The 27,129-nt window shown below is 43.8% G+C and overlaps 2 protein-coding genes across 6 annotated transcripts; one reads left to right on the top strand and one right to left on the bottom strand.

Annotated features, from left to right (window-relative positions):
• Positions 1 to 6,062: 6,062 nt before the first annotated feature.
• On the bottom strand, positions 6,063 to 21,428 carry ppm1aa (protein phosphatase, Mg2+/Mn2+ dependent, 1Aa). Of its 5 annotated transcripts, none has more exons than XM_030356726.1 (6): positions 21,057 to 21,428; positions 19,437 to 20,290; positions 19,189 to 19,306; positions 18,577 to 18,688; positions 18,390 to 18,447; positions 6,063 to 7,763 (listed from the first exon to the last, which is right to left on the bottom strand). In XM_030356726.1, exons 2-6 carry the CDS (start codon positions 20,271 to 20,273, stop codon positions 7,734 to 7,736), a joined length of 1,155 nt encoding a protein of 384 aa, XP_030212586.1. In that variant the 5' UTR covers positions 20,274 to 20,290; positions 21,057 to 21,428; the 3' UTR covers positions 6,063 to 7,733. The 5 variants fall into 5 exon arrangements, with proteins under 5 accessions (XP_030212586.1, XP_030212585.1, XP_030212587.1 ...); XM_030356725.1 differs by lacking the exon at positions 6,063 to 7,763 and adding an exon at positions 11,441 to 15,976; XM_030356727.1 differs by lacking the exon at positions 6,063 to 7,763 and adding an exon at positions 11,441 to 15,902.
• Positions 21,429 to 22,842: 1,414 nt separating this feature from the next.
• dhrs7 (dehydrogenase/reductase (SDR family) member 7) lies at positions 22,843 to 26,687 on the top strand. The gene is made up of 7 exons (XM_030356733.1): positions 22,843 to 23,049; positions 23,408 to 23,560; positions 23,749 to 23,855; positions 23,963 to 24,202; positions 24,507 to 24,629; positions 24,911 to 25,126; positions 25,914 to 26,687. Exons 1-7 carry the CDS (start codon positions 22,920 to 22,922, stop codon positions 25,953 to 25,955), a joined length of 1,011 nt encoding a protein of 336 aa, XP_030212593.1. The 5' UTR covers positions 22,843 to 22,919; the 3' UTR covers positions 25,956 to 26,687.
• Positions 26,688 to 27,129: the final 442 nt, after the last annotated feature.

Raw genomic sequence — 27,129 nt, 5'->3', positions numbered from 1 at the left:
GCTGGGGGCGGACTCGCTGACTCCCCTTTAGGCTTCACCTCGCAGGAAACACACATCTTCATGGCTTTCATTGTGCGCACACTCACGAGCGCGTCTGCCGCCGCTCCGCCCCCCCTCCAGGGCAAGGGCTGCCCCCCTGGTCTCCACGCACCGCCTCAGAGCCACGGGGGTTATTTAACTATTCCACACAAAAACATAACTTTAAGTAACGACGTGTGATATCCCACCCTGCTTTGTAAATCTCGATAACAGAGTTGTGTCCACTCCCACTTGCCGTGCAGCTGGGTGACGTGGACCAGCGTAGCGGGGCTGGCTGGGTGGCGTGAGTGGGAGGGGTTTAGGTTAAGTGGGCTGGGTTGAGGGTGAGTGGGAGGGGTTTAGGTTAAGTGGGCTGGGTTGAGGGTGAGTGGGCGGGGTTTCAAAGTGTCAATAGTACGATTATTGTAAACCGCGAGAGAAGTATGGGCTGGCCATCAATTTTTATTTGTATAATTTATAACATTAAACATTGATAAACATTATGGAAACCACATCAGCATTGACAACAGATATGTCCAGGTTATTTTAAGCTGCGAGCAAGTTGAAATGACACACGTTGCAACTTTAGTTCACCCAATAGCAGGGTTACCCGTGTGTACAAATTGCATCGGCCTTTGACCCATTGACACAGAGCTTCACGCTGAGAACAAACAGTTGGGGGCAGGACTAGAGATACCCCTCTTCCCAAGCAGCTGTAGGCCTCTTAATCCAACGCAAAGTTGATGTGCTGCTGGTTGCTCTCGCTCTTCTAAATCACTGAGCTGCTTGAGAAGAGAACAGGTGGAAAACAGAAAGAGCTAGGGTCAACCGTGGTCCATAATTGGCTAAAAGTCAGTGGGTTCTGTCGCACTTGAGCGGCTGAAGGGTTCAACAGGCCCTGCAGCATTTCATTTGTTTTGTGAAAGTGTCAACAAGTGAGTGGAACCGTCTGTGGGTGGGAGACGTTCCCCCTGTGCCCCCCGCCCCTGACACCAATTACACAGATTATGTCTTGAGCGAGGTTGGTGTCACTGCACCTATGACCCCTCCCCCAGGAGGTCAGCTCCGCCCAGCAGCACGGAACCCCGTTACTTCAGACGGTTTCACTTTCATTTGGTCAAGGGTTCGAAAACAATTAGGGCCTCGTTAAGGTACCAGGAAGAGAAGCAGTGCAACTCTACCAACTGGAAACACCAACCCCTGTGATCGATAGTTTATTAACTGTGGTAGCACGACTAAGATAGTTCTGATAAAATTATTATTGGCTCAAAGAAGAAGCAGTCTGTTGATGCATGTCCAGAAACATAAAAAAGCTCTTCACGTGCTTTTATAAATATGTCTTATTATGAATCTTTAGGTTGACAAGACAGTCAGTTATGGATTTTCCACTAGCAGGTTTTGAGCAATTGAAGAAGTTAAAGGCTTACTCTGTATCGACCCACTGTGTCGAAGGCCATACATATGAGAAAAGGGTCATGGCATGAGTGGGGTAGACCCACAATATGTTCATAACAGCATGAATACGAGAAGAGGCCATGGCCAGGATGCATCCATAAGCCAATTAAAGTTGAGTAGACCATTATTGGGCCTGTCCATCATCTATCCATCATTGATTATATATTATATCGAACTACTATATATTATATCTATATTATATCTAACTAGGCCATAACTTCCCATCTATTCGTCTAAGATCAGAAATAAACCTTTATAATCCCCGGGGGGAGATTCAGGTGTCGTGGCGGCAACAGTAATGACAATAAAACACAGGATAGTTAAAGAATGAGGCCTACACGACCGAAGCAAGATAATAAGAATACAAAAACTCTGAGCAGCTAGCTGTATTTAACATATCCTTATAAATATATGTACTTATAAATAGTCTTAATCTATCAATCTCATCGCTAGATATAAATTAAGTATGTTCAAATGATGGCTATATATAAATTATTAATATATAAATTAATCAATATATGAGTCCATGCAATGTAAAAAACAGACGGTGGTCTACAGAGCAGTCCACTAAGTTCCGATGTTTGGGTTTAATACAGATAATTAAATTTTACTTAATCTTTTACAGCAAATAAAAAAACACCACCGCAAGAATTGAACACGTTATTTATTTGCATATATAGTCGTCTGCAGTGCAATAGGCTGTATTATAACGCTACTTTAGGACTGCGTATTTTGTCAAAAGCTATTTTTAGATTGTTATCAGCATTATTTTTAGACCTATTTGTATCTTTTTTTAAGGACGATGCAATAGAATGGCAAACAATTTGAATTAACCACTGACTGGAATACGACAAAGCGTGAATAGGTCTACTGGGTGAACGCCACAGACCAGCCGTGGATTTAAATCCCTAACAGCCCACAGCAGGGGGTATGTAGGTCTTAATATTTATAATCCTACCTGGATGTCGATTCAAGCTCCGATATATTTTAATAAACCGGGGGGGGGGGGGGGGGGGGGGGGGGGGGGGGAGATGTAGACCTCCTCAGGCCTCTCCGGCGGTCTCTGGCGGTCTCCTTTCGGGGAGTTTTCCCGTTAATTGGCAGCAGTTGAACCGGGAGCAGTAAATCAAGAACCTCGGAGTGTCCTGAGAGTGGGACCACCCACGACCTATTTTCTGTGGGCTTCTTTTGACATACAATGTGGGCTAAAGATACTCGAGGAGGCAATGTTCTAGACTCATGAATGGACTTTACAAGAGCAGTGGTCCCCTACTGTCACATTAAGCTGAATTGCGGGGGGAAACTGAATATCTGTTTGAATGGAGGCCTATTACATATGCCTTGATTATTGTAAATAAATAGACCGTTTAACGGGATGTCCTACCGTCCGATTTATGAGAAATGGCCGAGATAAAAACTAGCTTCACGTGCAATGAAAACATCAACACAAACAGATTGACACATTATATCAGAAGGTATATCCATCGATCAATACAGGGCCTAGTCTGTACGAACTTTAAGACACACTTGTTGACTGGACAAATTCTTTGGTTTTAAATTCCCTCTTGAAGTTGTTTTGTCATCCTATCATCTAGTCCGAAATAGTCCGAAAGAAAGACGGTTTCTCCGCACCGGCTTGTTAAAAGTAGGCTAGTGCTTCCTTTGTCTTCCATTAGGCTACGACATCTTACAAACCTAGACAACTAAAATACCAAGGCTGCTCTTGATAAAATACCTTTTCAGGTTCCGGAAACCTCCAAAGGGCATCCAGATCCACGCCCATATCTAAGGTAAGCCTTTAGGTAAAATATCACATGACGAAATTAAGAATTACTCAATTAGGGCAACGAAGCCAAGGTCAAAGAAATATTATATTGTTTCTCATGTCAGCCTCCTGCCTTTTCTTAATGAAAAAGATTTCAGTTCCCTTGAGCTCTGTCACATTTTTGGTTGAAACATATCCCCTTAATCCTACCGAAATTAAAAAATTCTGTTTGAATGCAAACCATTTTTAGTGCAGACCGTCTAGACCTTTCATGCCTACGAGATTCCAGGGTGAATATCGCCTGCTCATTACAGTAGAACGACCCAGAGAAAGGATAACACAGGCTTTCTATATTCCTACACCACGTTCCTTTATGCTCCACAACTTGCTGCTCTTAATGGTGGCTTCTCTGTGCTCCTTCCTTCACTGGGCGGCTGGCAGGAAGTTGCCCCTTCGAGGCTGAATAGTGACCACTTTTGTTCTCGCTCACAGTCGCCTGCAAACCTAAAAGAAAATCCCTCCCACACCTGCAAGGCCGGGGGTAGTGGCATGTCTTTGAATAACTGGCGAGGAAGTAACAAGTAAACTGCTATTAAAGATTGGAAACGGCAATAGAAACGCTCTTTTCATGTAACAGTAAGAAGAAGAAAAACGATGTCAGTGAAAACGGGATTTCCTGTATTCGGGTAGGGGGTGGGGGTGGGGGGGGGGGGGGGCAGCGGAATCAGAGTGGGCCTTGAGAGGGAGAAAGGAATGAAAATGGAGGATGTTGCATGAGTGGGGAGGACTAATGGTGTGGGACTCCGGCCACACTCCTCATACGCAGCGCACCCAGAAACACACACAGCTCACCATTCACCCTCAATGGGAATACTACTTCTACTTACCTGTTTTATCTGGAAACTCATGTGTTGGTGTTCACCGTAGCGACCAGGGAAACCTGTTGAACGCACCCCTTTATCAGAACAACCAGATTAATATTCAAGGGAATATGTATGATGACACCGCCGGGGCCCTGTCGCGGCGGCCCTTTGTCCCCTGTCCTCCAGGGGCCGGTTTGCACAAGGTCAACGTTACAATGTCCCTCCATCCACTGTGGAGCGGGTCAGTGCTCTGTTCTGTGCAGAGCGTTCTGTTCAGTGCAGAGCGTTCTGTTCAGTGCAGAGCGTTCTGTTCAGTGCAGAGCGTTCTGTTCAGTGCAGAGCGTTCTGTTCAGTGCAGAGCGATCTGTTCAGTGCCCGGCGTTCTGTTCAGTGCAGAGCGATCTGTTCTGTGCAGAGCGTTCTGTTCTGTGCAGAGCGTTCTGTTCTGTGCAGAGCGTTCTGTTCTGTGCAGAGCGTTCTGTTCAGTGCCCGGCGTTCTGTTCAGTGCCCGGCGTTCTGTTCTGTGCAGAGCGTTCTGTTCTGTGAAGAGCGTTCTGTTCTGTGAAGAGCGTTCTGTTCTGTGAAGAGCGTTCTGTTCTGTGAAGAGCGTTCTGTTCTGTGAAGAGCGTTCTGCTCAGTACCCCTCGGGATGCAGCAGAGAAAAATGACTCAAAGTGAAAATGCTTTTCTTTCCCATAGTTCTGTATTGAATTCCTGTGTATGTATCCTGTATTATATATATATTTTGTATTTTGTGTAGAGCACAAAGGTGGGCTATTTTTGGGAATCTATACTTGGAATAAAGCTTACCAGGGGAGATGTGTGTAGAATCCCTCAGCATATCAAGTGAACCTTTCTCTGCATCGCCTGATGAGACTGCTTAATCCGCTGCTACACACATTATCTTATGCTCTATTAAACGGCCTTGCTGCCCGTGTAACATCCGGGCACCCAGCCACTCATAATATCTTTAAAATAGTTCCTCCTTAAAAAATGTGCATTATCTTTCTCCACTGTAAAGGAAATCGTGCCAAAAAAGTATTCATTTTCAGCTTGAAGCTGATGTCTGTATAATTGACTATAGCTGTTATAATTCAAACTGCAAAGCTTGTTGTTGGTGACAAACAAGCCTGTTGGTTTGCTCTGTATAATAACAACACGGCTGCACAACAACACCTCATTGTCTTGGAGCTGTGGATTTACCATTGTTGGGCCCTAAAATGACTTTCAATTGCTTTCAAATTGCCGTTTGTGTCGGAGATGTGTGCGATATTCCCTCAGGCAATAAGGTGGAGAAAAAAGAATCGGGCCTACTGTTCATAGAAACCTTAATAACACAGTTCCGTCAATGTTCTGGGAAAAACAATTTAAACAATTCACTAACATAAAAGGGAGTAAACGCTTTCCAAAAGAATTGCAGATTGCTTACTGCCAGGGGTTATTGCCTGGCGTCTCAGTCCTTTCCCTAGATAGAAGGCTTTTAAGATATAACAACAATGCTCAGCTGTTGCCTTTTCACTGGTGAAGACAATTGAATATTATTGTTAGGATTTTATGGTTGGATCTTTTTAATCCTCAGTTTATTAGTCCCTAAAACTAAAACTACAACTCCCTACAACTAAAATCATGCTAAAACGCAAACATATTTTTAATCATGGGTTACTTGAACAACATGTTGTAAACATTGATAGGTTGATAGGTTCTTAAGGGTGTTATTAGGATGGATGATGAGGATTTTGTGAATGCTTCAGAACTGGGTACATGTTGAGCAGATCAAGTGAAAACATTACAAAAGAGAAAGTAGTACACGTTGACATGTCGATTTACAGTATTATCGCCAGTAGAACTTCTACAGCGGCTACTTCACTAGATAACAGATCCGCTTCAGGGTCCAGGGAAGGAAGTGGAGGAAACACTTGTAGAATGGATTCATTTCAACACAAACAGAATACACTGGTGGATCAACTGTTAACGGTTTCTTTATTCATGGTACCCAGTGGGAAGATGTTGAACAAACTCAGGTTGCACAGCAAACACCATGAATCTCTTCACTGGGAATGATCAACTGAAAGAGATTCGCCCTTTACATTCATCGGGAAGTCATAGCTGAAAGTAAAGTACTTAAATGTGGGAGAAACAAAAGAGACACATTTTGAGGTGTACAATGAGGTAACCCTAAGCTGCGTCGGATGAAGCTGATACAGTGAGATGTGTGGGCAGGCTCCGAGCGAGCGGCATAGATTAGCACCAGTGTTTACCATGGTCTATTATCGCAACCAAGCCTTGGTGGCAAGGTCAGAATAATAATAAATGCATTGCAAATAGTCAATGTCAATGGAAATGGAAATGCGTGGCTCCAATTGAGCCAAACGTAGTGAAAAGAGCGCTGCAATCCTTGAACGGCCAAGCTTTAAGGTCTCCATTCTCGAGAATCCATTCAGAATGGGATACGATTGGAAATATTTTCAGAATGGCCATATCTGCATACAGTAGCATGTCGTATACATAACCTGTGGATATGGAGCCCTTTGTCCGTCATAGATGCACACAGTGGATATTCAGCTCAGCACAGGCAGAAGAGAGATGTCTGAGCCTTCACCGCTCTGTGATGTTGATGCCACTTTGTCCTTTCAATCCAGGACTATACTGTGTCAGAGCGCAAGGTAAAGGGCACATCCGAGTAGCCGGGGAATGACAGCAAACAAGGAAATAGCGGGGAAAAAATCGCGAAGGTTGTAAATTCACAAAAATTGGCATTCTGTTTATTCAGGCAGATTTTCTTTTAGGCCTAAAGTGGAGAATTATTGTGAAATATGACCATGTAAGACCACAAACTGAGAAATGTAAAGTGTCTCAATTTGGTGATCCCAAAACCTTCACCCTCAGAAACGCAGCAATATAAAGAACCCAAATACTTTCAGTTCATGCACTTTCTATTACTTCACTCCACACTCAGTAGAAACACAGCTCACTTCTTCTACAGATAAAAACACAGCAGAAAAAAAGACATCTCACTTCTACAGATAAAGGATTTGAAGGGAAATGCTTTCTGAAGTTGGACTTTTTCTAAGTCCTGTATCTCATAACATTTTTGAATTATGCTGCTAAATAACACTGATGGCTGGTGTAAGCCATCCAGCAACATGCCTACAGTACCATTTAACTCCTCTTCAAACAGAATGTCCCGCGAATGCATCAGAGATGTGGTCGTTAGAACCATCAGTCATTTACAACAATGTACTTCATCTCATACAGGGGGTACAGATACCCACTTATAGTTGTAGAGAGCAACTGTGCAGCACCAACACGTACGCTTGGATTAACTGGGTGGTGACTGCATGACCAAGATAAACTAGGACTAGCAAACATGTGATGATACCTGTACCATTATCACCATCACTGCGTGAGTGGACTGACTGTACATAAAGGATCAATTCAATGAGGTGAAGAATGGACAGACGGGAGACATTCCATCTTAATTGATCTTACACGGCATGGCGTCGAGGTGAACGGTTAAAAGACGAATGGACGAAGATGGAAATTGACAGCTGGGGGTGACCAATACTGAGCCGGGATGAGTGTGATGACAATATGCAAATGCCAAGGCTGGCATCCAATGACAAGCCCCCGTTTTAGCTGAAACCCCTGAAGAAGAGGATGTCCTGAGGAGGAGAGAGAGCAAGGGTAGAGAGAGATGTATGAGGGGTCAAAGGGCAACCACAGTGGAAGCATGCAGTCTGGAGGGGTCAAAGGTCACACAATGGCGGCATGCTAACGGAGGTCGTGCACGAGGACCGAGACATGATGGAGATCATGAATGAAACAACTGTGATGTTGTATCCATGACGATGAGGAGGATGATGCAGGGGGACAGCGAGATGCAGGTGGACGATCGGGGCGGAGGGTCAGACAAGCACAACGTGGACCCGACAGCATGCCTCATGAGGTCAAGGGAAGAACAGCTCCAGACGCATCGCAAAGAAAACGTTTAACTTCAAATGTTGTCATCATGAGTGGGAAGCCACGGTTTCAGTTACCAGGGCAGGAAGTGTTCAATCTCAAACTGTACTCCATTTGAAGCATACAAGAAATTAGCTCCACACAATGTTACAGTGTTCCACCCGCCAGGTGGAAAAGAAGAGACACGATGCGGACTCAGAGCTGATCGGTCCATATTAACGAGAGTAGTCAAACTTTAGGCTTACGGACCAATTACGTCCTTGCAGACCCTCCTCGCGTCCACCGCAAGGGCCTGACGGGGGCCTCCTGACGCAAAACCATAACAGGTTCACGACTGCATCGAAGCGTCTGCGTGGTCATTGCGTTGCGTCGACGTGGAACCATAACTGAGCCTAAGGTCCCGGATCTACCTGTCCAGCAGCTGAACCCCGCCCGGTTGGACCGTCATCCCTCCGGGATGGAGGGGGGGTCGGAGGGGGACGACAGGCGATTAGGCGTTCTCGGCGGCAGTGAGAGAACGCCCTGGTACGGGCCCACAGCGAGGCGCCGGCGCTAATGAGTGGTTCTGGGGGTTAACGGGGCCGCCTCGTTTTGGTGGCCTAATTCAGTCTAATTCAGGGTAACGACCCGGCCTGGGGTTTCCCAGGGCCGGGGATTGTGTAACCCACCTCATGCCAGTGGGGGAGGGGCGCTGCGGTCATCTATGCTTCCAGTGTGGGAGTAGGGGGGACAGGGCGGGGTTGGGGATGGGGCGGGAGATGTCCTCCTTTTTAGCCGATAAGGTTGTTTGTACACACCAATTATTGAATCACCTCAGCCGCGTGAGAAGAGCGTACGTTCTCCGTGGCAAACTGACCTCGGGCGACCAGCGCGATGTGAGAGGGAGGAAATGGAGAGTGCAATGGAGACCGGGGGAGGGGGGCGTTAGGGGGACGGGGGCGGGGGGGAGGCGTTGAGGGGGATGTTCATCGCATTAGAGCGAGGCAGAAGGGAGTCACGTACTGGGAGATGTCAGTCAAGAGATGTCTTTACTGTGTGTGTTTACCGTTATCTGGGATTCGTATGCATCATACATGATATTAATATAAAAAATATAACAATTAATTTGGGGGGAGGGGGGCGGTTGGTGATCCTGAATCAAAGCCTTCAAGGCACTGTTTCGAAAACGGCACTCTGGGGCCGGGGAATCCTCTGATCCATGTGCGGCAGAACATATTTTGACCGCACATCCGCTTCGTTTGAGTACCTCACCCGTCGTCGTTCAAACGTCCTCCTAACCCCACCCCCCCACCACCCACCTGAAAAAGAATGGAGGAGGATGCTGGAGCGCATTAGCCCTCCCCAGTGCTCGCTGACCTCGGCCTGGAAGCCCCCCACCCCCTCCACGGTGTGGGGGTCTGCGTGGCAGCGTTACTCCCGCTCCACCGGCTCTCCAGCACGAGAAACAGAGCATGACATGAACCCAACAATGGCAGGCAGATGACGGCCTACTCTGCGTCGACGGGGCCTATCGTTGATGGGGGGGGAGACTAGGGACAATATGAATCATTAGGAGACACAGGTGGCCGAGGATCTAATGCATTGCATATTGTATAGCTCGGCGGCCACTGTGCTCCCCAGCATCAAAAGGCCAGTGTCAGGACGCAATGCGTGTGCCCGGGCGGTTTGAACATAACAACAGACTCCAACGTACTTAAGACGAAATATCGACAAGGACGTTGTGGGAAAAGTGACAATAAAAAAGGTTACCACAGCAACAGAGGGGGCAGAGTTAAACAGAAGGCCGCTCACAACGTTGAGTACGTATCGATGCATTTTCATTTATTTTTTTATTTTACAGTGTTTTTATTTTATAAAACACTGTCATGAACCATTTTACTGTAATATTTGCTAAATTAATCATTAATGTCTGAAAATGTAAAAATTTTGGGGCTGTAAATAAGCGTAAACTCCTAATTTGCCATAGTAGAGATTTTTCCAGAACTATAATTCGATTGAAACCGCAATTTGAAAACGATTGATTATTTAGCCAATGATCACTTTGAATTATAGGAACAGGACGAAATGTTCAATAATGAGAACTCAGTCGATGCTTGTTTGTGGCGACTCTTAATTGGCACAGTAAATAACACTGCCCCCCTCTGGCTTAGCTGGGTGACTGAATAATTGCCTGTGACTAGATGTCCTACTATCATAATCTAGCCACAGTTCAATTAAAAAATAAACTAAAGGGCAATTAAAGGGACAAATATAACGATGTTCAAAAGAAAATTCCATTTAAAAAAATAAGGAAAAAATATAAACTGTGTAAAGTTGTATTTCTAAAGAAGGAAATCATGAATCAAAAAGTAATGTTTGCGTGTCAAAAATCACACCAAGCTAAAAAAGAAATGTGTTATGTTTTTAATATTAGGGGTGGCGATTAAAACAAACGGCTTCAAAAGCGTGTGGGACGCGCACACCTGTCTACACGGCCCTCTAGGTTACATCCCAGGTGACCCCCAAGGGGACCCTCCAGCTGACCCCCGACGACAGCCACAACAACCCCAGCTCCCCCTGCTCGCCACTGAGTGCCGCTTGGCATTTGACCTTCTCACACGGCCCACGACATCCTGTTGACATTAAAGGTAATCCCTCCAACAGCTCATAGGCCCGGTTGCCGCCGGCTGCCTGAAGCAGCCTCTGGTCGACATGCCTGCACAGGGGAACCACAGTCTGACAGCCAGACAGGTCTACGGCGCTACGCTGGGTCGAGCCCCCCCCCCCCCCCCCCCCCCCACGGTTCACAGGCCTGCCGACCGCCAAGCCACTGTCTCACCGACCGAGACAAGGTCACGAGTTCAGAGAAGCACTACAGGCCCTGGTGTGAATAACAGACACCTTCCTCCCACTGCACTTCAACACTGATGCCAACGTCAATCTACTGTGAGAAGGCAGAGCAGCAAGACCCATTAAGGCAGCGCATCTTGGCCTCCGTTGGGTTTCTATGGAGACACAGTGTGCCCGTACGTTTGACTCAAGTCAGAGCAACGCCTTTGTTTACCATTTCTGCACAGGGGGACAGTATGCACTGCAACATGATACAGGTTAAGGTTGAAGCTTTTGTAATACCGCTCAAACCCAAATCATCCCATTCCCTCAAAAGCCGATTCAGCAACATTTGAAGGACCACAGAGAATCCCTCATTCCGTTATGAGTCTCAGTCTGTGCTAATGGAGCAGGCTAGAATTCTTCTCCCAAAATTAACTCTAGTGTACCATTCAATGTTAGAAACAAACTGCGCCTTGTGCACATCATTGTTCCAACACGATTTAAAAACAGAGCCGTTTCATCCATTTATAAAATACAGCCAACACACCAGAAGAGATGAACTCGGAGGTAAAAGGTAACGACCCATTTATTTAGTGATACATTCTGCAAACTAGAAATTTTATTCAAACTTCAGAGGCTAAAAAATTAAAGAGGAAAATAAAGAGAGGCAATTCAGGGAGAGAAAGCATCAATTCACAAGCAAGGAATGCAATTTGTTCAATCAACAACACAAATCATACAGTTTAGTTCTGTAACAAAGCTTTTTTTTACGTTTTTACATTTTTTCTGCCATTCCTGTGGAGCTAGACCATGATACAAAATATACAATTATTAAACTTTGTAAAATCACCCACAGAGGCCTCTGAGAAGCGCTTGAATCAACATCGACAATACTTATCTACATCACTCTAAAGCTTTTTTGATCATAAATATAGCAGACATGAATGCATGTATGCACATTTGAATGCTTACAGGGTTACAGATTATTAGACACGTGAATTTGTATTTTAAGTATGACATCTTCAAGAGTCCCGACAAAAAATAATAAAATAAAACGTTCAGGGTCAAGACTCCCAAGAGGACGAAAACAAAGACAAACCAGCGAGTTGGGAGAGGTGTCCCGTGTGACTGCCCACACGACGCGGTCAGCACCAAGTCCTCCAACATGGAGGCGGTAGTGAGCTTCCAGCAGTACTGCGGACCACATCCCATCTCATAGTGTTGGACTGATTAAGTACTCGGGAAGGGGGGGGGGGGGGTGACATTAAAATTGGGTAAGGCAAATCGGTGAGCTTATTAATGAGCTGAAGAGAGATAGTAGTGGGGCTCAAGTCCCACCTACGGGGGGGAGGGGGGGCAGGGGGGACGCACACACACACACACACAGTCATGGCTGCTAAGGGTCAGACAGGTAATGCCACAACCAAAGTACGTTGATATGTACACAAGGGCGCAAGCATTAAGCAAATCTCTTGATCTTGGGTCAGGTAGACCTCTGTACAAGAATATACACAAGTTCCAGTCGAGCGAAGGTAACCCTGTGAGCGACGTCGTTTCTGTTTCAAAGCCGGTTATACAGACGATCAGTGCATATGACCATTGTCATCGTTGATCTACTACCTCACATCGTACACTTTTAGAACCCTGAACTTTGATACAATTCTAGATCTCTCACCTACATAAATATTACACAGGTAAACAGGTTGCTGAAGTGACTACGGGAGAGTTTCGGAGATCGGGGGAGGAAAACATTGTCCTAAAAAGGCCATGGGCAATAGGTTTCTGCTAGTTACCAAAATAAGTTATAATTTACAGTGGACATATATTTTCTTTCATCAACGCCCACTTCCGTCAAATACTGTACATAAACATCAATCCAACTCCAACGGGCCAGCCTTATAAGCAAGTTAATCTACGTTTTCCTTTACCATGAGACTCCAATATCTTCACACATCAATCTGTAGCGCACTCAGTGAGCGCTCCCTAAATAATTTAGAGCTAGAAAACTAATATTAGGATTAAATCACTAGAGAGGGATAAATTAAAAAAACAGCCAAACACTAAAATCCAACTTAAAAAGGACAGCACCATATCCTCGGAATTGGAATAAGCTTAGGAAAAAGCTCCTGAAAAATAACGTGGCCATGTCCCTAACTTTCCAACTTACCATCACCTGCACCAATGGGGTTTGGCTATGGACCTTACTGATGTGTTTGCTTATTCTTCGAGCCAACAACGGTCGGATAAGAAGTTAAGCAGTGTGTCAATGTTTAAGATCATCACTGTTGTTCACGAGGCTGGAAGAGGGGTGACAAGAACTCAATGTTTTTACATTCCAAATAGGACTTCTGAATGTCCGCCATTTTGCCCCGTTAATGCCAATTATTCCCTTTAGGTACTGAGGTAAGATGGATGAAGGCTAAACTATATGAGGAACAAGCCAAGTCCCAGAGCCAGCGTGCACTGCAGGTTGGCCAGAGTGTGTTGAATCTGCTGGTGTAGCGAGAGGTAAGGGTGTCAAAGAGAATAGGAAGTATGTGATGCTGCTTAAAGAATCCTGCAGGATATTGCATGAAACATTTCATTAAAAAAGACTTGGAATTTCCACTCTGGAACGATGCCATGACAGGGTCAGGTGAGGTTAAGCAACAATACCAAACACCAAATATGTGCTTTCCATACAGATGCATGACTTGAGTGAACAAACGAAAATAGAAAAAAAAAAGTATGATGGCAAAAACATTTTGACAAATCTTAGTATTTCCTCACATCTGCTTTTTCCGTTTTGAATCATACTTATCAATGTTTTTTCCCTTTAGGTCTGTCAAAAAAAAACAGAAGGGCCCCATTAGGATTCTCCGAACTAATTTCCACAACACCTTCTCATATCAGAGAGACCTCTAATCAGTGGGTTTCCTTTTGTTTCCAGAATCAACAGTTGAATGATTAGCATCTCCCTCTCGGTTCCTCAGCGGTCTCAGACTGCAAGACCCCCCTTGTAGACCCATGAACGTCTTCTCTTGGATAAACTAGAGCTGTTTAAACTAGCTAAATGGAGAGTTGGCAATGCCAAAATCGGGGCATGGGATGGTTTTATAGGGCACTCTGCTATGAAAGCACACCTGACAGCAATTCTTCTAAGAGCTGGATGTTACCGGGCTGATAGGATTTCTTATTTTCCGACTGAAAATTCCTGCTCAATTTGTGTGAATCCTTTGAGTGAGGACTGTTAGACCACCGATTAACAGGTCAGTTCCTCAACAAGAGTACAAAATAAACCCCTATCTCAATCTGCATGATTTATTCCTTGAAATTCAAAATATTTACATACACACAATTCCAACAATGCAATTTTAGGTAGTTAGAAATTAAAAGAAAAGATAAATCTCAAACATTACAAAGTTTCATGAAATACATTGAAATACATGTATAGTTGGAGACTATTTGTTTTAAAAAGGGAAAATAACTGCAAATCAGATCGACTATAGCAGCAAACTTGTGCTCTGGCTTGGGAAAACGCATCGATTAAATAGTGAATAACAAGGCGCTTTATGACCGCAGATGTTATTGCATTGATAATTTGGGTTAGTTAAAACTTGCACATAAAGACCAATTCAAAATAAAAAAGATGCGTCACCTTCAAGTGAAGAGTATAAAACGCTCCTGTATTCAGGTGAGTGAGGATTACGTTGCCCAGAGACATCAGTGCTTGAACTACTGGCATGATTGGATTTAAAAAACAATACCAAAAGCAAGACATACGATTCTATGCATACAAAACTGAAGAAGTCTCATGAAGGAGACACTTGGCGCTGAAGGGCATCAATCATATGGCACCGTGATGTTGGGCAATGTAGTATGAATGAGTATCCACGTGACACAGAGATGGACCCGGTCAATGCCCAGGCTGGCTGATACCCACCACATGACATTGTTGAACTTTATTATATTATTATTTTGTTGGCTGTTTTTATTATTTTTTTTTATATATATATATATATATATATATATATATATATATATATATATATATATAATATGTGACTAGGGTGAACTGAGTGTTAGTTATTGTTGGTATGTATCGTTAGTTTAGTAAACTATCCATACATAGTTTATGTATAATTTATATAGATTTGCATAACAACAAATCCACACACATAACAAAGTTGTTAACGGTGTCTTAATGAGACTTCTTTGTACAAGGTAATATGGAAAATGACATGTTTCCATATTACCTTCCTCATCGGTCTAAGAAAGAAAGTTTTTTATCCACTCCAGGCTTTTTAAATGGCTAGATACAACTTGCCATTAAAAAAAAAAAAAAAAAAAATACAAAAAAAAAAGCAGAGGAAAATAAGTGATTAGAATGGTTTGTTTAGAGCTTACTGTGCTGTCATCCTATACAATTTACCCGTTTCTTAAAGGAGCAAAACTAACAGAAAACAAGAGCAGAGCGCCAGTGGCTGGAGGACAACAGTAATATTCACTGAATAGACATTTGTTAGAACTCCAGAAGAGCAGGAAAAAAGGCAGATAGTGCATAAAAAGGTTCTCTTTTTAATTTCTTTCATTTTTTAACTTAAAATCAAGCTGCATTAAATACAGGCTGTTTGTACAGGACAATTGCACTTCACAACAAAAAAAAACTGAAATATACAAACACACACGAGGAAAATTTGTGAATCAAATTAATTACAGAAAGAAAAATATCCTTAGGCTGATTAATTAACTTGAAAAGTAAAAGAAAACACCTGGTGGACCAAAGTTGTTTTGGATTACTTTGAGGGGAGGGAGATGTTGGGTTGGATGAACACAAAGGAAGGAGAGATGGGAGGGAGAGAGAGTGGGGATGCTCCGTTCCAGAGTGGACAGGTGCTGCACAATCTCAGGCTTGTGTGCACACTACTCCGTCTCCTCCTCTTCCCCATCCAATGAAATTCCCTTCTTGGAAAGCAAACGCTCCGAGGAGCGCCGACCGCAGAGCAGCGCTGGGGGGTGGGGGGCCCGGACAGGATGGTGGTTTAACTATGCTGTGTTAGTGGTGAGGGGGGGGGGGGGGGGGGGGAGGGCTGCGTTACCACATGTCGTCTGTGGACGCGGAGTCCTTGATAAGAGAGAAGGAGAAGGAAGGAAAAACCTTCAGACTCTGGCTCCACATCCCACATTGGAGACCAACACGTTTCATCAGGGACATACATCATACACGGTGGACGAGACGACGGCCCCGGGCCTCGTGGCCGGGCCGGGGCAGACGAGCGGGTCAGGCCCGTGGAGTCAGTTCAGGTACCAGGACGTTTACCTCCCCAGACACGGGGAGACAGACCAGCTGCTATGTTCAGCTATACGCTGCTACGGATTTGGGGAGGATTACATGGATGTTGGTGGCTTTGCACAGAAGGCCTTAAAAACACGAACGGACGGCCTCATCCTTTCAGGCCGTCAGTGACCCAGCAGTACTGTGCCACTTCATTGCGGGAGGGCAGGCAGGTAGTCGACAAAACAATATGGCGTCTACTCTCAGGATACGACCCTTGAGCGAGGGCCAGATCAATCTCAGAATAAGATATGCGTGTGTGAGGGCCAGATCCACCTCAGAATAAGATATGCGTGTGTGAGGGCCAGATCAACCTCAGAATAAAATATGCGTATGTGAGGGCCAGATCAACCTCAGAATAAGATACGTGTGTGTGAGGGCCAGATCAACCTCAGAATAAGACCTGTGTATGCGGTGAGCCAGATTCTACAAGCTGAAACTACAGAGAGGCTGTACCGGTCATCCAATACTACACCCAGTTCAGATTACAAATGGCTGCTGCCAACTGAATGTCTTCAAAGAATATTATTGGGATGTCAATAATATTCACTATCATATTCAACACTTTATAAGGAAGAAATCTAAGTGCAGGGCATTGCCCTGCCTATGTACTCAGGTAAAACAATGCCCACCATGACAATAAGGTACCAACTTAACCATGAAGGCTACAGTGCCAAGTCATCTTGGTTCATAACAATGCGGCTCAATAGCTCATCTTCATGCAGAACAGTTATTCTTTGTAGCTAACATAAATGATGTCTTACTGCGTTTACTGGGCTTGGTTCAGACCAGTAAACAAGCCCTCAACCAAATTATGCGAAAGAGTGGAGGTGTATGATTAAAATTGATCAGGATCAGGAATTTTAATAATTATCTAATCAATATTCTCAACTACACAACATCAATGTGAACCATAATCATAGTTAAGATTTTATGAATTGTTTTGCTCATTCTACTTTTAGTTTGCAGAGAACATGAAAGAATGTTTGTCTGCGAGGGTAAGCATGGCGACCCCAAGACCTCATCGACCAGCACGAAGCACAAGGCTCTACTCGGCACCATGTTGGCTTCGAGATTCAGCAGGAAAACCAAGAATTACATGCATATTTCAGAATACATGCATGCATGAACGTCTGCCTTTTACCCTAAGAAACATTAGTTCTCCCAAAAGGATTAAATGTATGAACCAATAGAAGAACCAGGAACCGGATATTGGGCTTGATATCAATAGACAATTTGGATCTGAACAGATCTGATCCCAAGAGCTAAACTCACACACAAATACACACACACAAAGCTTACACGTCAATGGCAGATACTGTCAAATGCTGCATCACTGAACAATTTACCAATTGACTAAAACCATTTTTTTTAAAGAAAATCTAACATTTAATATAATTTAAAATACTGTGACAAGAGAGACAAAGGTGACTTGTATACAGCAGTGCTAAGCAAATATTTGCATGCAGAGTATTTTTGCCATTATAGTGGAGGAATTTCTGGTTTGCATATTTTCGTTGGGATAGAGAATAAGCAGCGAAAGGCACTGTGTTGTAACATTAGGGACCCACTGAAGGTTGAGGCGGTACATGCAGTGTGTGAGGGACGAGAGATCATTTGTGTGGGCTTCTGAACGGATTTCATTTTTTTTCCAAAACATATTGATCAGAAGTTGTATTGTTAGAACCAGCATTGTTATTTACTCTGGGTTGTGATGAAGAAGATTCTGGCCTTCATTTTGTTTTCACAATTAACAGCTCTAAGAAAATGAATTAAAATACCCCTCTCAGTGCGCATTTTCTTTGGAAAAATGTATAAAGGACATGACATTTGTTCAGCACGAACTTGAAAATGCCTTACCTCTGCGCATCATGTTTACACAATTAACTGTTATTATGTGCCTGCAAATTTGTGGCATTCTTTTATATTGAGGTGTACTGGCCTTATCTCATTTAACCATGAGTAGAGCAATTGAATAAAACGATATTGCACTATTGAACACTCGAACATCTAGTGGACCGTTTGTCTCCACTTCAGTACCGTCCTTACTGTACCGCCATAAAAGCATCACTAAAAAGACTAAATAACAAAAAGGAATGCATGCCACGAGGATCTCAAGTGTACAAGCCGCGCATCAACAGCATGCAGTCAAACCAGACGTTCCCAACAGGGGAGCGAGTCATGGAGGTGCTGGGATACTTACTGTGTCATCACTTCGATAGGGGTTCAGTTTGATGTACATCGCTTCCACCACGCTTCGTCTGGAAAGAAGACATACAATTACCCTCAAAACAATCAACAGCAATACATGTTCTGCTGCTCAATAAGCCAGCGGCATTCCCCTTTCCCACGTGAGATGGAGTCCCTAGTGATGGACACCGTTGACTTACTTGCTGGCCAGCTCTCCTCCCGGGGGAAGGTTAGGGATGCTCTCCGACGCCAGCGTCCGCATCACATGCAGCAAGTCCGGGACCCCCTCTTCACCCTGCTTCTTGATGATCTCTGCACGGAAACATAAACAAAAAGACAGAATTAACCTTAACTCAAGACATCCATTCAGAGTTTGTTTAATCTATACACGCGCTCTGCGTTTCAACCTATTACAGAAAAGAGGGGTGATGTTAAGTCTCATGGGTCAACATGTGACGCCGTCTGCGATGACTATCTATGCAAACTGTTGCAGTCCTCTTTATATTGGAGCAAATTACTGACCATCACCCTTAAACACGGGCTGAACTAATCACGGTAAAATCAATATGGAGGAAACCAACCTGAAAAGTGTCTGAAAGTGTCTATTATTCTATTCAGCAGAGCGGTTGGCATTCTGCTCTATTCCAACATGGTAAGGTCAGCCTCCGATGAAGCCACAGAAGGACACCACATTGCTAAAGGTGAATTGAACTGAGCTGAATGCAGCTTTGGCTAAGCTTTTCAAAATATGGACCGAGTTATAGTGATTATTATTTTTTCTAATAGCTAACAAGGTTACAAAAAACACTTGCCTTCTACTCTATTCTCCAGGTATTTATCCAGGTCCATCTCCCTTTTAACCGCTTCCGGAGACACCTTCGGAGCCCCAGGGAAGCAGATCAGAACCACACTCATATTGTCCCGACTTCCCTGTTGGAAAAAAAGAAAATATAGTGAGGGAGAAGCAAATTAAGATTCATGGTTTTTCAAGGTTTTTCAGACAGTTGAATGTGCGATTTCATAAAAGGCCCCATTTTGTTAAGTTGGGGGTCCACAATACCTTGTACAAGCAGGTGTCAACTATTTCATTGCAGACTCTCTCAAGGTCGTCTGTGACCTCTAGCCGGGATCTGACGAACTCGCAAAGTTCCTCGTTGGCCATGACGTCCCAGATGCCGTCGCACGCCAGCACAATGAACTCGTCGTCGCTCTCGCACCGCTCTATGGCGTACACCTCGGGCTCCGGGGAGACCAGCTGCTCCGTCGGACCCTTCCCGTGCACACACTTGTAGTCGAAGTCTCCCAGCGCCCGGGACACCGCCAAGGAACCGTTCACTCGCTGGATCATGACCGAGCCGCCGGCGTTCTGGATGCGCTCCTTCTCCAGGGGGTTGCTGGGCTTGTGGTCCTGTGTGAAGAAGTGCACCGCTCCCCCCCGACTGAGGAGCCCCCGAGAGTCGCCGCAGTTGATGAAGTAGACGTGGCCCGGGGATATCATTACGCCCACCGCGGTCGAGCCGCTGCGGTCCACGCCGTTCTTCTTCTCCGAGATGCTCCTCATGTGCTCGTCGATCTGCAGGAAGCCGGTTCGGATGCCGCTTTTCACACTCTCTACAGAGGGGTTCTCATCCAGGGCGCTCTGGAAGTCTGGGTTGCTGGTAATGTGCTCCAGCAGGTGCTCGCAGCAGTACTTGGCCACCTGGGAGCCGGCATGCCCGTCATAAACGGCAAAGAAGGACCACAGATCCAGACCGTTGGCAAGGCCAACGACGGCTGTGTGCGCGTCCTCCATTTCCACCCTCCACCCCTGCATACTGCTGAGTCCGTAGGTCAGGCTGTTGCCGTTACCGTGAGCGTTGTGCTTTTCCATCTTTGGCTTGTCCAAAAATGCCCCCATTATATCCTTTTTGTAACCTATAAACATTAAAAACAGGAAATAAACAACTTTTAGCAAGAGACAAAACTGACACGTGATGCTTACAATCAGGTTGCCTTACATTAAGTCATTATATTACAGAATTATATCGGCAATAATGCCATTTCCCGAAATACATTGAGCACAATATATAAGAGTTCAGTCATCCTTTTATGGTAAAAAGATTAGCATCTTGGAGCTCAGTTCAGCCACCCTGCTCCAGTCTAAAAATAGTTGAGTTGGGTTCATATTTGGCTGCATATTGGAACACTGACTGCTAGCTTAACTATTAAAGCAGACGGCCTTTGACCCTTGCATGATACTGCATCGAGAATAACGATTTTCGTTCTAAATGCATCACCAGATAACACCCAATTAAGTTTAGCACACGTACATGATCTCTGATCCACTGTCAGGTTAGTTAAAAACAAATACAATTGTGAGTTTTGGTCATTAAAACTAGTTGAGTAACTGGACGTGCGACGGAGTAGGTTTACGCGTTGGTTGTAAATACCACGGATGCTATTTTGGATAATAACTGCCTTGAGAACATAACCAAACTGAGCCCGACTCACTGTGAGGCCTTGACCCTTGTCCCCGACGGGCTAACTTTAAGAGGCCTCTCCACCTTTCAGTCCAAAGGCAAGGAGAGCCGCGGCCTGCTGGGTTAGCTCAGTGCTAGCTAAGGCTATCCGAGGAGGGCTGGCTTCATACCGATACTAAGATTACGAAAAAAATACGCATTCATTCAAGTGGATGACTTACCAAATATCCGAACAATCGGGTTAAAGCAACGGAAATTGCGGCAGTACAGAGGAACGATAGTCGCAGATACCAAACAGGGTTGACCGAAGAGATGAGGGGTTAGCTAAGCTAGCTTGCTAGTTAGCTAGCAAACGTCTCTCAGATGCAGTGCATGTAATGTGTGAAAGTGCGGAACTCCCTGTTCTGTGTGAGCCAGGGATGCATTACTTATCTCGGCTGTTAATTTAAGGTATAGCCTAACTGGTTATCTGATCAAGTTTTTGGCCGGAGCTGTTGTCGCCAAACAGAGAGAAGCAGAACGCTAGCCCCAGCCTCTCCACTTGACAGCTTGACAGCCCGCTAGCTAGCTGACGGGGACGCGCAGACCCAGAGCCCCGGATGTTACCGGTTGCGTACTTCAAAACATGACATCATCCCCATCGAGCTCTCAGCTCTGTTCTGCAGTCTTCGTGTATTGGGTTGTCCGGGCAACGCTACGTAATAACATTACAGAAATGTAAAACCCACGGATGGATCAGTATTGTTATGTGATGATGTTCTACCTCAATGAGTTTGGTGTATGGATAACAGTTAACCATAAAAATTGTTAACTTCCGGACACCTTTGTGAGATCAATGGTGAGCCATGCAGCAGCCCTTCTCAAACGTATCCCAGGGGTCATCCAGTCTGACGGCCCCCATATTACACCCGATCTTAAAATGCTTAATCAGTAGGCCATAAATGGCCAAAACATAGGGTAATCGTCGACGAGGGAAGAGATCATTTTTGTTATTTTACTGATACAAAAAATTGCATGTCTAAAAGGAGATCAAAATAGCAAAAAGCAGCAAAAACATTAAAGAATAGGAAGAACCATGACAAAACGATTTATGGCCTCACATGATGCCAAAAGGATAGAAAAATATTGAAAATTGAGAACGGAAACTTCTACAATTTTATTTTGCAAGATGCAGACTGACTATCGAAAACAAAGAAGTTGCAATGGAAAAAAGAAGAGGAAAACCGTTTAGTTGCATTCCAAGGAGCCGGCCATATTGAGATGGCGACCTCAAGGTTATTGTTACCAAAATAAAGTTATTGAAAAAGCTCAGGGCTCCTCATTGAAATCTCTTAAAAGCTATTATTTAATGGCAAAAGGAAAAAGGTTTTCACCATGATATATGGATAACCCTTATACTTTGGTGAATAACTGTTATAGAACAACAAATTCAGTGCATTTGGTAAACAGCAAATTCCTTTGCAATTCTGGACAATTAATTATGGCCGGTCTGACCATCAAAATAACCACAAAATTGTTTTTCTTGAGGTAAATTGTGTTGTAAATGGCTTTTATTCTTAACACATATCATACCATGGTTGCAAACATTATTATTTTTTTATTTTTTTGGAACGCACTGTATTTTGATGATAAATGGATGGATAAGTGGAAAAATGACATAAAGGCCTACTATATGATATATTTTTATGAAATAATTTGCCCTAAAATCAGTCATTTAATTATGCATACCTATAATACAAAAGGAAGCTTACATAACAGATCCAACGAAATTAAAAAGATTCAAAGTAGAATCTGAATCATTTTCGAATATTCAAATTGAACAGTATATTTTGGGAAAAAGCCATCTGTCGATCACTTATTTGGAAAAATTATCAATATGTGCTTGATTACGTCATTAAGGATTTTGATTGTGTCTGATAAATGTTTTTTACATACCTAAAAGTAGACGATTTATTGGAACATGTGAACGGTATTCTAGATCTAGAGCTTAATAAACAGGAAGTGACGTCGTGGTCAGAGGTCACGGCACGCCACTAGGGAACTTGTTTCACAATGTAGGATATTCTTTATTATCTTCGCTAATTATGGACTGTTGTATTCTCTTGGCGCTCTGGTACTTAATTCCAATTTACGCACTGATTCAAACTTTGCGCTTCATTTTTGCTGATGCTGACTTCACTTTACTCTGGGCACGCATGTTTGGGCGGAGACCAGGTATGATTCAAGTTCACGTTACATCTTGTTTTATTTCATTGACTATTATAAACATTGCCCACCGTTTGATTTTACTTTATTATATATTTTATTGAATTATTTATTATTGTGTTATACATTTGATTTTATGATGAATAACGTAGCATACGCACTTACTACAACGTAGTAAATGTATTGAACAACTGATGAAACATTTTTTAAATTGTATTGTTTTCTGGAGTACATTTGAATCAGCTGATGCCAATGGTATAAACCGTTAAACTAAATAAACTTCATTGAGATCTAATACAAACTACCAACACTTAAATTTGAGTAGTAGTTGTTTTTCACATATTACTATGTAACACATGACCCTCAGAAACCGAATTAAAAGGCATGGTGGTCTGGATCACTGGAGCATCAAGTGGGATAGGAGAGGAATTGGCGTATCAACTGGCAAAGTTTGGCTCTCGGCTCATTCTTTCGGCCCGTCGTGTGGATGAGCTTAATAGAGTGAAACAACGGTGTATGGGTGAGAGACCTAATCTTAAACCTTTCCCTATTTGTTATAATCGACCGCTGCAGCCAATTTTCCTATCACAAGTCAGTGACTTGTGATAGAACATGGGCTGCATCGCTCCTTGATCCTTGTGACTTGAGGTCACACACATAAGGATGCATACAATGTATGACTGACATTATTCTCTGTTATTGTATAAGAGTGTTCGCATGTACAAGAGGAGGATGTTCTTGTTCTTCAACTGGATTTGCTGGAGAGAAAATCCTTCAAGTCTAAAACGAACGCAGCTATCCAGCACTTTGGCAATGTAAGCAGTCGTACAATTCAGGATCCTCCCGCACGCAATCGGTGATCACTTGACAGCTTGATCACATTTTAAATACAAGTTTACAAATGGTGTCATAACCTTTTCAGATCGATATCCTGATTAATAACGGGGGCCGTAGCCAGCGGTCTCTGTGCTTGGAGACCAGCGATGACGTTTATGATGCCTTGATGGAGCTCAACTTCCTCGGCACCGTCTCCCTCACCAAACAAGTCCTGCCTCACATGATGCAGCGAGGAACGGGGAGTGTTGTGACTGTTAGCAGCGTGGCTGGCATCATCGGGGCTCCCCTGAGAGGAGGATATTCAGCCAGCAAACATGCTCTCCAGGTATCTGAACATGGCAGTTTGGGTTGTGAATATTGAGCTGGATGATTCGTGTTTTTTTGTCCCTTCTTGTTAGCCCCTGTAAAGACGTTTTTACTCAGCCAACACCAATATGTTTTAATCGTATTGCCATGCTCCATGGACTCTGCTACCAGTCGGGTTCAGCCAGTATACCAGTTTTCTGAGGGGAGAACCAGACCCAACAGGACAGACCTGGGGCAGACCCAGGGAGGGCTCGAGGGATCCTAGCTCTCATTCACGTCAGCTTTGTCTCACATCTCCTTAATTGTTGACTGTGTGTCTGCAGGGCTTCTTCAACTGCCTTCGCTCTGAGCTGACGGACTATCCGAAAATACTCATAAGCACCGTGTGTCCGGGGCCTGTGCAGTCAAAGATCGTCGACAATTGCTTCACAGAAGAGGTCGACAAGGTAATTATGTAATGGGGTTTGAGGCTGTGCCATATGGACAATATTTTGGCGTCCACATATTTAGACTTTGATGATACCCAATTGGTGTTGTTTAAAAAATATATATATCTATAGATGATTTTATTTTAAGAAAATCCAAATATAGTAATGGTGAAGCTGGCCGAATAAGGGGCTAAAATAGAACATTATCCTTCAGGAAAAGAAATTGTAGCAATCATTTCCAATAAACAGCTTGACCACAAAGCCTTTGTAATGCTTTCCTACCCTTTTCCTTCCGTAAGACGATGGCCCAAGGACAGGACCAGCAGCACAAGATGAGTACGAGCCGCTGTGTGCGGTGGATCCTCGTGGGCATGGCCAACCAGGCCAAGGAGATGTGGATATCCGACCAGCCGGTCCTCGGCTTCTGCTACCTGTGGCAGTACGCCCCTACATGGGCGTGGTTCCTCACCGCTATGTTTGGCAAAAGAATAGTGCAAAATTTCAAAGCCGGTTTGGTAGGTACCCTTCACAATAACAACGCAACCCAATCAGTTTGTCCCTCCAATATTTTAGTATTATTAAATGGTATCCTGCAAGTACAGCATAAATGATGATGAATGTGAAATCTGGGATGGGGCTGGGCACAGCCTGGAAGTCAGGCAGACATTGTTGAGAGCGGTGTGGCAACAATTGGGCTCAGTTGTTGATGACCTGGCCCTAGTCTGCTGCGTATAGGAAGGGGTTGCTGCATGAAGGTGCATTCACTTGAGACGCAATGGGACTAAAGCGAATGATAGTGCACCCGGCCGGCTGTCTCCCAGTGGCCATGAGGCCTGCCCACTGTCTGGTGGCCTCTGCTGGACAGCCACGACTGATTCTCTGCAGAAAGGTCACAGGAAAAGGCATTTTTATTGTCCCTGGAAAACCATCCCCAAGTTGGATTGTCTGGGACAAAATAAATACAAAATCTACTTCAGTTGTATAAGGGTTACGAGTAACAAACCTGCCTCCACAAATCCAGTAGGAGCTCATTCGTATAGCATTAGGAAAGCAGTCACACGTATACAATAGTTGGCCAAAATATTACTCCTAGATGCAGCTCTTAGTGAGGTATTTTGTGAAAATATTTGAATGCTTGTTCACCTTGCGTCAATAAGGAGTCTTCTGCTGTCCGCCAGGAATGAATTTGTACATCTATATAGATATAGATATATATTTAATAAGGATGGACTTACAATGTAACACAATGGTTTCCTTTCTGGTAAATATTTTGGGGGCATCATTTGTGAATTTATTTTGCAGGATGCAGAGCGCTTGCACTTTGCAAAACCTAAGGCCTGCTGAGGAGCAACAATGAAGACGGAAAGTGCTTTAGTGACGTCTCGAAAAGCCTGCCCTGGATATTGAGACGGGGACTTCAAGGTCCTTTAACTGATTGAAAGAATCAGAAGAATCAGATTGGGATAATCCTAAGAAAGCCCTTAGTGATAAATCCTACAATATACGAGTTCTTCCAACAGCAACGGTAGTTATTCTGAATTTGAGTTATCTACTATCATAAAGACACTCCTTTCCTATTCATGCAGCAAGTTTTTTTGGTTTCTTTTTAATACCGATTGCTTGATTAATGAACTGAATTACAGAATTGATTTTCTCCACGAATGTAATTATTTTCACTTGTACACAAGTTCATTTTAAACCTTAGGCACACATCCTTAAATGGCTACTGGATTTTTCCCTCACCATTTCAGAGAAACAATTAACTTAATTATGTTGGCTGTATTGTGAATCCGTGTTCGTCTCAGCATCCGTATTTTTCATGAAAAGTTAAATAACACCACATGCAGGGAAATCATTCCAAGTAAAATTACAAATTCACATTCTCTGACATTCTGAAATATGCTTCTTTGTTTTATCAAATTAAAGTTGCCGTTTTGAAATTCTGAGAGTATTGCATCGATCAAAGAAGGTTTAAATGTCTGGTTTATTAAATACTAAAACCCTATTTCATTGCACAACTGAGAACGTCTCATTTGTGCATATGACAATAAACACTTTGAATTGAATTGAATTGAATTAATGTTTACCGCTTAATGGTTCATGTTTGACCTTACCTGCCTACTGCGCGCATATAGACACAGGTTGTATAGTGCTGTTCGTGACCTTGCCTCAGTCGGTTATTTTTTTAAGATGGGTGGGGCCTGACTCAGACCATAGGCATACAACCCAGCTGCATGCTGGCCTGGCCAGTGAGTCTGATGGCTACACTGGGAAAATGCTGATCAGTCAACTGTGAATCTCACCAGATGATATTCCCATGGAAATGCGAATCAAATTTGGTTTTAAAAATATATACTATTTGGGTATGTGGCATGCAGAAGAAAAAATAACGAATCTGCATTATTGAATACGAAGCTCGTTCATATAACATCTGGGCAGCAATCCCATGCATGCGATCGTATACAAATATTAAGCTTAGGCCTACTTCTAGACGCAGTTAACGAGAGGTATTTGGTGA

This window comes from Gadus morhua, chromosome 5, assembly GCF_902167405.1.
Source record: "Gadus morhua chromosome 5, gadMor3.0, whole genome shotgun sequence".
Taxonomy (NCBI): domain Eukaryota; kingdom Metazoa; phylum Chordata; class Actinopteri; order Gadiformes; family Gadidae; genus Gadus; species Gadus morhua.
This window is presented reverse-complemented; position numbering and strand designations above follow the sequence as displayed.

Coding starts and splice junctions, on each gene's coding strand:
- ppm1aa (XM_030356724.1), bottom strand. CDS start 20,273: ATGGGGGCATTTTTGGACAAGCCAAAGATGGAAAAGCACAACGCTCAC. Junction 18,689..19,188: donor CCTGGAGAATAGAGTAGAAG/GCAAGTGTTTTT, acceptor GTTTCCGTGCAG/AGATCATCAAGAAGCAGGGT. Junction 16,222..18,389: donor CCTATCGAAGTGATGACACA/GTAAGTATCCCA, acceptor CCAAATCCGTAG/CAGCGTATAGCTGAACATAG.
- dhrs7 (XM_030356733.1), top strand. CDS start 22,920: ATGGACTGTTGTATTCTCTTGGCGCTCTGGTACTTAATTCCAATTTAC. Junction 23,561..23,748: donor AGTGAAACAACGGTGTATGG/GTGAGAGACCTA, acceptor TTATTGTATAAG/AGTGTTCGCATGTACAAGAG. Junction 24,630..24,910: donor TCACAGAAGAGGTCGACAAG/GTAATTATGTAA, acceptor TCCTTCCGTAAG/ACGATGGCCCAAGGACAGGA.